The following is a 9,913-nucleotide window of genomic DNA, read 5'->3' as shown; positions in this document are numbered from 1 at the left end:
GGTGGCCGTGCTAACTAGCTTTAGCATAAACGACAGGCTCCGTTGATGAGAAGCTGTAGCTTAGCAGGGATAATTGACGGCGCTAGCTCATGCAGGCAGAGCGCCATCGCATGCATCCAAGCACTGCATTGCAGGGTTTTTCAGTGAAGGTAAAAAATATGGCGGCACGGCCCCTTCCTCACCTCACCTCACCTGACCCCATTAAAGACTCGTAGATCCTTCTGAAACCAGATTTACGGTGAAGGAGCTGAGCTCTGGGAGGCTGCTGCTACCTCCACCATCAGATCAGGAAACGGACAGATTCTCTGCTAATAAGAGTCTCTGTATCACAACACATGATGTTTTCAAAATGTCAGGTGTAGTTGTAAATTTTGATTTGATTTTGGATCCTCACTTTAGCAGCTGAAAACAAACAAGTGAGATGGAAACATTTGTCCATTTAGTTGCACAATAAATCTTCACACTAACAAACAGATATTCTCCTAAAGGAGCCAAAAGCTCCCCTTTCTTGAAATATCAGGTTTACTAACAGAATCGATTGATCAGTAATAAAAATCCTCTAAACGACATCATGTCTAATAACGGCACACAGTGTCGCTGTAACAGCCGAGCCTCCACGCTGCCATCAGATCTGCTCTTGTTCTTCCATCGCCGTGCCAAAGTGAAAGCGTTCTTCGCTCAGATGCTGTGACGTGAAGAAGTCCAGACCTGAACCTGGTTGAAATGCTGCGGCCACACAGCGAACCGCAGGACAGGCTCTGAACTGCTGCTGACTGATGAGAGGAAGACCTACTGAGTCATGGAGTTTCATCCCACTGCTTCTTGCTTTACTTTCATTGTAATAACACTGTAATATGGGACATTGTTGTACCTCTGATGTGCTTCCTGTGTTTTTAGATCTGGAAAAGCCCAGATAGTCCATCTGTAACCTGACAAGTGAAAGGGTTTGTGTGTGTGTGTGTGTGTGTGTGTGTGTGTGTGTGTGTAGGTGTGTGTGTGTGTGTATTTCTGCCATCCTGCTGTAGTAAATCTGTTGGCTGCAGCAGTGACAGGCTGACATATAACAGCTAACAGGAAATGCCAGTGACTTCTCCCTGCTCTGAGCTTTGATGAGCAAGCTCCTCTTTGGCTCGGTGTTTAAGTAATTATCTGATTTTTTTTTGCTGAGCTCTGCCAGTGGCTGCGCTGCTTTTCCACGCTTTATTGAGATGAGCCGGATTCAGGCGTGCAAGCTTAGCAGATTGTGCTCCAGCTCTGCAGGACGAGGTCCCAGAGGATTCAACGACACGGTAAGACACAGCATGCAGGGAGCGGTGCATGGGAACCTCCTAGAATAAGAGTTTGTCAGGGTGGATGCCCTCATGTTAACCTCTGATCATTCGGTGGAAGGAGTGTTTTCTTTATAAAGTCTTTAACGTGTGTCAGATTGAATTCCTTAGCCACTTTGGATGATTGAGGTTTTTCTAGCATATTTTCCTAGTGTGTGTGTGTGTGGCTTTTTTTGCTCTGAAGACATCTTTGGCCGTAGAGGAGCGTTGTACTGGAAGGGCTGCAGGAGATGAATTATTGCAGGCAGAGTGGTGCAACTTTTACATCCTCCTGAGATCATCCTTAGTGTGAACGGAGCTCAGCTGTGTGGAAAAACGCTTCCACACACACACTGTCCGAGATACTTTTCATCATTTTCAACTCTTACTCGGTGTTACACACCACAACCACTGCAACACACTGAGCAGATGAGAACACAAGAAACGGGATGAGTGAAGATTTATGAGCAGCTGTTAGCTTGCAGCTTAACTTTCTTCATGAAATGGATATTTTTTATATATTTCTGTTGAATCTGCTCAATTATTCAGATTATTACGTTTCTGTTTAGGAAGACGGAGCAGAACGCAAAAAGAAACAGATGAATCGATGCTGGATTATCTCAACGTTCTTTAAGGGAGATCTATTAGTTGATGGATTCGACTTTTGCCTGACTCCAGTTTGTCACAGACCCAGAACGTCTCAAGAGAGTTTTTGTTTTCAAAGGTTCATTTCTGAAGTGGTGGTCGTCCGGTTGCTGCTTCATGAAGAGAAGAGATGCTGACGATGCTGCTTCTGGGATGGACTGCATTACTTTCTGGCCTCCCACATGCAGCTTCCTCTTTAACGTCCCGTAAGTGAAAAGTGAACACTGTCCCCAGAACCTCCTCTCGTCATTGTTTAGTCGGTGGAGCAAAATCCCTGAACTCCTCCAGTAAGGGCTCACCGATAAATCGGCCCAGACTTCCTTAGTTTTGGGAGGTCGGTGATCGCCCGACACTTACATGTTAAACCAATATTTGGCTTCACGTGGACTACAAGTCTTTCTCCGTGTCTCTAGCAGTATTTCACGTGTTTATGTTACTTGTGTACATACAGGATTTCCAGTGAGTAGAGGCAGCAGATGGCCGGCTCGGAAATGTGAAGTCTTCATCCTGCCTCCTCTTCCTCCTCCTATGTTTCCTCCAATCAAACACAAAGCAGAGCTGATGGTAAGGAGGCCTTCAGCTCACACACCAGTTAAAAAGCATGCTCTGCAGCACATTTAGTTCTGCAGTTTCAGCTTCTATAATGTCGTTGGGTTGCAAACTATGAAAAAAAATTCATCCGGCGATGCTGAGCCCGTTGTCCTCATACCTTCAGGTCGACATGACAGAACACGTCACAGGACCCACAGGAGAAAAGGTGGGGAAGGTCTTTTCTATTTTATATGCTAATCGTTGCTAAGGCCACCCAGAACAGTGGCACAGAGAACTTTTTTTTTTGTTTGAAACATTACAGAGCGCTTTATGATGTTTTATGTTTAAAGGGCTGCAGAGGGCTGCGAGGAGCAAAGGTACAGAACTCAACAAATTTTATCTGTTTTTTTATGTTATAGATTTAAAGCAATAGTTCCTTAATTCTGTTTGCTTTTAGGGTAAACCTGGTGTGACGGGTCCAAAAGGAGAGCCAGGACCACAAGGTCCTCTGGGAAAACCAGGCCAGAAGGTAAAAGGCAGTTTGACCCACATGCAGTGTCTGCGCCCGTTACAGTCTAAAGAACTGCGGCTCCCTGTTTACTTTCTTTATTAAATCATCTACTCCTCTGTCGAAACTATAAGTAGATTAACACCACTTTGTACGGTGCACGGTTCTCGTGTGGTCTTCTCGGTGCTGCACGCACTGCAGGCTTGTCAAACACACCAGGACCCTGAGAACCGACCGAGACCTGAACATGGAGCAAATGATTGTGTCCCAACCCGCCAGGCTCAGGCCACAAATCTAAACACAAGTAAAGTTTGATTGCTAATTAGGAATAAAGACATGCAAACCTATGCAAGTACAAAAAAGTGAAACACATATATAAGACTATATATAACTTTTCAATTGTTTTAAGTCTAAAATAATTCATCTGAAAGCTTTAATTGGGTCTCCAGCGAGTTCTCCATTTCCACATTGAAGGCTCCCATCTCTGGGATTGATCCTGTAAAATATGGTGCAATCATTAACTCTGTCCAAAAGCCTGACCATTACGTAAACAAAATAGCGTGTAGCTGCATGGCGGCATAGATTACCGTATAAATTTTTTTTTACATGACTGTTCATTCATATCTGCACTACCAAATACGGTGCACACATTTTAAAATGATACATTTTTAAGTAATTGCGCATCATCTCAAAACACAAGCTTTCAGTGAAAATGAAAAACAATCCAGATATTATTATTAGAAATTTTGATCAATCTCATGAGAGCAGACATTTTGAAAAGGCAAAAAAAACAACAACAAACAAACAAAAAAAAAACACTGCACCATAATGCACTGTACTGAAGTGCAGTTATAATCCAGCAGAAGGCAAAATACATGTCAAATATTGTATTCAACAGGTCGTTACAGTATTAATCATGCTTGGGGAAAAAAGAGAGTTCACAGAAACTTTTGAAGCAAATATGATACAAATGGTGGTCAAAGGCTTTGACCTTTGGAAGCCTGGAGCTGATGGGGGTCACTGTGTCCCACAGGGGGAGAAAGGTGAGAGAGGCTGGAGGGGTCTGTACGGAGACATCGGGACTCCTGGGATGATAAAGGTGCAACAAAGCTTTAATTCATATTACGTTTTACCAATTCATGGAAAAAATGTCTCAACTATTTAAAAATAAATTAAAAATGCATGTCTCCACAATATGTAGAACAACACCACCAGGGGGGGCCCAAGAGTACCCTCTGATTTTGTTTTGTAGTGCTAGATTACACATTTTACACTGCCTACACTTTCTATTCCAAGTTAAAAATAAATTATATTTAACTTGTTAACTGGCTTACAGTGTTTGTCTGCAGGTATTACCTTTAAATAGTTAAATTAATATGCTACATTTAAATAACACTCTGAATCTCAAAATACAAATTAGAGCAGTTTTGCTTGTTTGCTTCTCCTGTGAGGTTAAAATCAACAGCCATAATAACCAGTGTGATGTGCACTGAAAAAACACAAAGTCTGACCAAGTATTGTTGTGCAAATATCTTAGTACATTTGAAATAAGACAAATTTATATTTATAAATTTATAAGTAACTTTTCAGCAAGATATAGGAGCTTGTTGTAAATCAATATTTCCTTAATATTGATTAAAAAATTCTAGTTCCACTTGCAGATTACCTCACTTATAACAAGACATTTTTTTCATGGTATAAGTGAAATAATCTGCCAGTGGAACAAATATGTTTCCATCAATATTAAGGAATTATTTACTTAAAACAAGATGCTATTTCTTGTTACTTGTTAGCTAGTTTTGTCTTATTTCATTGGAACTAAGATATTTGCTGTAGAACTAAACAAAAATTCTTGGTACGATTCAGTTTTTGCAGTGTAAGCTAATAATTGATAGTATGGTGCAGCCTAGGAACGATGAAGTATCTGGTTTTGACGTGTTGGTATGAGGAAGGGGCAAATTAAAATCTGGTTGGGGCCCCAAAAAGGCTTGGGCCAGCCCTGTTGGTGTTTATGAATTTAGCACAAGTGGACCACAGAATGGACCTAAGGGAGTTTGTGTTGTGTTGTTACAGGGCAGTAAAGGTCATCCAGGACTCAGGGTGAGGAACATTTTCTCCTTCCTTTTCTTGCCAGCCCCCTCTGAGCTGCTCGTCTCTCATCTCCTGTCTTTTCTCTCTCATTATCAGGGTGATAAGGGTCTCAAAGGACACAGAGGCCCCACAGGAGAGAAGGTTAGGAAGTCAGATCTTTTTCCTCCACTCAATGGTGATCGAAATGCACTCGGATCTGGTGTGTATGTGTGTGTCCGCAGGGCGAGCGTGGCATCCCTGGGACGGCCGGAGAGCAGGTGAAACTCTGACTGATGAGTGTTAGACGTATATGAAAGCTGCGTGGCGGAGAGGCTGTGACAGAATGCATGTCCTGTCTCAGGGACACCCGGGTCAGAAGGGGGACAGAGGTCTGATGGGGGAGCAGGGAACAAGAGGAGAGCCAGGAGCCAGAGGAAAGATGGTAGGTCCACATAGATGTACTGCATGCATACTGACGGGTGCTCATGTTTTCTCACTGATTGTGGTAGAACAACACAAAGTAGTGCATAACTGTGAAGTGGAAGGAATGTATGCATCTATAGTCATAAGCAAGCATTGATTTTTCAAAGAGTCAGTAAGTCAGTAATTGTGTGCAGGGCTTGAAAGGTTCTATTGGACTGGCCGGGGAGCAGGGACACCCTGGTGCAGCAGGACTGCCTGGTCTACATGGAGAGCCTGGTCTACCTGGACAAGGTCTGTATGGAAAGAAAAAAATCAATATAAAATAGTTAAAAATATGATTAAATTCACTCCATTCACCAAGTATAACTCATTATGTTGATTAATTCCACACAGTAAGATGTTTTCAAGTCCTTATTTCTGTTAATGTTGATTTTTCTGCTTACATTTAATGAAAATGAAAATCTATTCTTTTTTATATTACAATAAAAAAGAATAGATTTTTAATACTGAAATGTGGGCTGAATGAAAAGTAGGTTTAACGCCTCATGGAAGGTCGTTACATGTACCTGGGCTTTATAAAGTCATTATGATCTTTCCATGTGTAATCATGGCTGTTGAGACCAGTGGTTTCATATATTGGTAGTTGCCCAGGGTAACAGTAGAAATGGGGCGCATGGTGAAAAGAACAACCCAGCTGTAGTTGGAGTCCTGCACAAGTTTTCTGTGCAGTTGCCAATTTCAGCAGACAGGAGTCAGACCCGCATGCTCCTCCTTGATAAACAATGGAGATAAATGGATCTGTGAGCCTTAGAAACTTTTCAAACTCTAATGTTTATCTCTGTAGCATACGAAGCGTTTGATCCATATCCCTGCAGTTTTATTGTTGAGTCGAAGCATGAGAACAAAATTGCTGACATACCTGATAAGAAGTTAGGCGCTCCGGTCCCGGCTGATTGAAGCAGCTCGTGTTGTTCCAGTGTACATCCTGCCAGGCCTGCAGGGAGACTCCGGCAGCAGAGGACCCTCAGCCCCCTGCAGCTGCCCACAGGGTCAAAGTTCACAGAGACCATTGGACAACGTCCTGACGGTCAGTAAACTCACCCACTTCCACTGACTGAACAATGTGGTTCCAACAATCAACACATCAACCTGAGGTCTGATAAGTGGAGGCGGCATGCTTCCTCCCAGCAGGGGGCCTTAGATATGCATCCTGACATTCAGGCCTCATCTGTTTGAGATCCTGTTAAATTCTGTGAGCTTCTTCTTGTCTCAGGTATCTTAATTGTTCCCCCTTTTTTTAGGATAGATATTCATCCCGTCTTTATCTCTGCAGGTGTTTGTCGCAGACGGAGAGAAAGAGATGAGGCGGCTGCGTGGGGAGAACGTGATGGTGCTGCGGACGGACAGAAGATCTCTCTACATCTACACAGATTCTCAGTGGATGAACGTCCTGGTAACCGCTGCCGGAGAGGCAATCCAAGAAGTTTTGAAGGGATAGAAATACAATATTATCGGAAAGAAAAAGGTTTTATTTATCAGGACATAAAAAACATGATTTGGCCTGTGCTATGATCTAACATTTAGGTTTTCTTGAACCTTCTGCTAGATTCTCATCTGCAGCCAGTGAACAGACGTCCCTTTAGGATGTGTCAAAGAACATCCTGGAACAGTTTAGCTCCACAAGTTTGAGATTACAGAAGTCTACACATGCTGAGAGAGCGTCCATTCACAGAACATCAGCACATACACAGGAAGAAGTTCAAACACAGAAGTTCCTTCAGTTAATCGCACAGAGTTGACAAAAGTTAAAAGTATTCATACTGATGAGGCATGGGATCAACTACCAGAGTTACTAGAGAGGAAAATTTAAATGAACACATTTAAAGAGCTGGACCAAATGAAAATGACTTCAATATTTTGAAGTAAAATTTATTTTCATGTCCTTATTTGACCTTTATATGTTTTTTGTCCCATTAAGTTATGTTGGACAACTGCTTCAACCAGGACTACCACCAAGTATTTTACAGTGATTTGACTTTGATATTGTGAATTATAGAAAAGATCAAGTTTTTTTTTTGTTGTTTTTTTTTGCAGCATGATCTTCTTTAGGTACCATATGCTATAGTTCCTCATGAATCGATTGCAGCATGTTCAGTTCACTGCAGTCGTATTAAATGAAGTAGAATTTGAATAAAAAGTTCATTTACTTTAGTAAATTAATTGACTAATTATTTATTTGCACACAGACTGATTTCAAGCCTTTGTTTTATTTAATCTTGATTGACTGCCTTTCACCCAATACATGACATTTATAATCAGAATGTGACTTCACACTAATTGTCTGCTTAAAGGTTATTATATTGAAAAAGTACTTTAACATAGCCATCCATTCTCTGTGTGTTTTTGCTACTTCTCCCTGTTTGGACCAGGAGGGCCGCAGGCTGCACCCTGACACCTAACTGGGTGATCCTTCCAAGCTGACTGGTGGATCATCAGCTCGATTCCTTCTCCCTCTCATGCAACATTTTACTGGTTTCAAAGATTCACTGAGTCCAGATTAAGAATCTCTGCATGTCTGGTATTTTTTCATTGATGAGGATTTTATTTTCTTTTTTTAACAATTGTTTTTCAAATTCAGATTTTCCTCATGCAAACACGTGTCCATCATAAATGTGAAGCTCTGTTGTATAAGCAACCACAGATGATAAAACAAAAACACCAATAAAGCTCCCATCACTTTTGCAATGTCCGAAAATGTGTTCCCAACATGAACATTTGTGTGTCTGTGTCCAATCCATGGCACATAAACATGTGAAAAACTGGTTCACAGAATAATTAATTTAGGTAAATTGTTATATTTAGCGAAATACTATTGTTGAGGGTCACAAGAAGGCCTCAGAGATTAAAAAAAAAAAAACTCAAAAAGTGCACTTGGGGCATCAAGAATAAACGGTCCAGGGGCTCATGTTCCTCCCCCGGATGTGCCTGAGTTCACTAGCAAGGACCGTGCCACAAATATGTAAGTTTAAAGATTTATTGCAGGAAAGGAATGGAGGGATGAATGAGCTTGGATCTGAGGATAATGCTGGAGGTCTTGGGAGATGAAGACTCAGCGTGGGGGGTATGGTCTTCAGGAAAATTTGTTCCACTTATTTTCCCAAGCCCAACTACCTCAGGTTCTTCAGGACCCTGCGGGCTTCTCAGACAGAACCTGCAGCAAAAGCATGGAGTAAAGAATGGTTATGGCAATGTAGGGAAGGAAAATGGGGATGAGGATGGTGGGATAAAGGGAATGAAAGGGAAAGATTTGATGAATTGAAGTGGGGTGAGGTAAAGGATAAGAGAGGGTGGGGTTGATGAAACATAAACAGAGAATGGGTGAGCAGAGTATAAATAGACTGCTTGGAAAATTGGAGGTGTGGTTGGGTGTGTCCCTACACCTGAACTTAAAGAATTATATATATATATATATATATATATATATATATATATATATATATATATATATATATATATATATATATATATATATAGAGAGATACACAAGAGAGAATGAAGCCAGGAGGATTAACCGGCTCTTCTCCACCCAACCAGCTAAAGTGTACTCTCAATGGCAGGGTACTAACAACAGAGCAGACCCACCAAGGCTGGAGACTGAACAATACTGGAAAGGCATATGGGAAAGGGAGGCGTCCCACAACAGCAAGGCACAGTGGCTAACCTCTCTACGAGAGGACCACAGCAACCTCCCTGAACAAGCCCCAGTAACCATCACTGTGGCAAATGTCCAAGAAAGAGTCTCAGGTATGAAAAACTGGACAGCACCAGGGCCTGACATGATCCATGCCTACTGGCTAAAGAAACTCACTGCCCTCCATGAGCGACTGGCAGCTCAACTGAACCAGCTGCTACAAAATGGGACTCACCCTGAATGGTTAACTGAAGGGCGTACAATCCTGATCCAGAAGGATCAAAAGGGTTCACTCCCATCCAACTATCGGCCTATAACCTGTCTCTCTACAACATGGAAGCTCATGTCAGGCATCATAGCGGCTAAGATAAGCGGACACATGGATAAATACATGAGCACGGCACAGAAGGGCATCGGCATAAATAGTAGAGGAGCCAAACACCAACTCCTTGTAGACCACACAGTTGCCCGAGACTGCAAAACCCAACACACCAACCTGTGCACCGCTTGGATTGATTACAAGAAAGCCTATGACTCAATGCCACACACCTGGATCATTGAATGCTTAGAAATGTACAACATCAATAGGACTCTAAGAGCCTTCATTGCAAACTCGATGGGGCTGTGGAAAACCACCCTTGAAGCCAACTGCAAACCGCTTGCACAAGTGTCCATCAAATGTGGCATATACCAAGGAGATGCTCTGTCCCCACTGCTGTTCTGCATAGGTCTGAACCC

The 9,913-nt window shown here is 42.2% G+C and overlaps 1 protein-coding gene across 1 annotated transcript; it reads left to right on the top strand.

Moving 5' to 3' along the window:
* Positions 1-2,060: 2,060 nt before the first annotated feature.
* Positions 2,061-8,239, top strand: LOC106911349 (uncharacterized). Its single transcript, XM_014978131.2, has 14 exons — positions 2,061-2,158; positions 2,404-2,516; positions 2,668-2,709; positions 2,834-2,860; positions 2,941-3,012; positions 4,025-4,090; positions 5,065-5,091; positions 5,179-5,223; positions 5,304-5,339; positions 5,423-5,503; positions 5,679-5,775; positions 6,462-6,571; positions 6,818-6,937; positions 7,914-8,239. Exons 1-14 carry the CDS (start codon positions 2,083-2,085, stop codon positions 7,941-7,943), a joined length of 942 nt encoding a protein of 313 aa, XP_014833617.1. The 5' UTR covers positions 2,061-2,082; the 3' UTR covers positions 7,944-8,239.
* Positions 8,240-9,913: the final 1,674 nt, after the last annotated feature.

This window comes from Poecilia mexicana, unplaced genomic scaffold (assembly GCF_051168715.1).
Source record: "Poecilia mexicana isolate PSO_F unplaced genomic scaffold, ASM5116871v1 scaffold_2, whole genome shotgun sequence".
Classification (NCBI taxonomy): Eukaryota; Metazoa; Chordata; class Actinopteri; order Cyprinodontiformes; family Poeciliidae; genus Poecilia; species Poecilia mexicana.
This window is presented reverse-complemented; position numbering and strand designations above follow the sequence as displayed.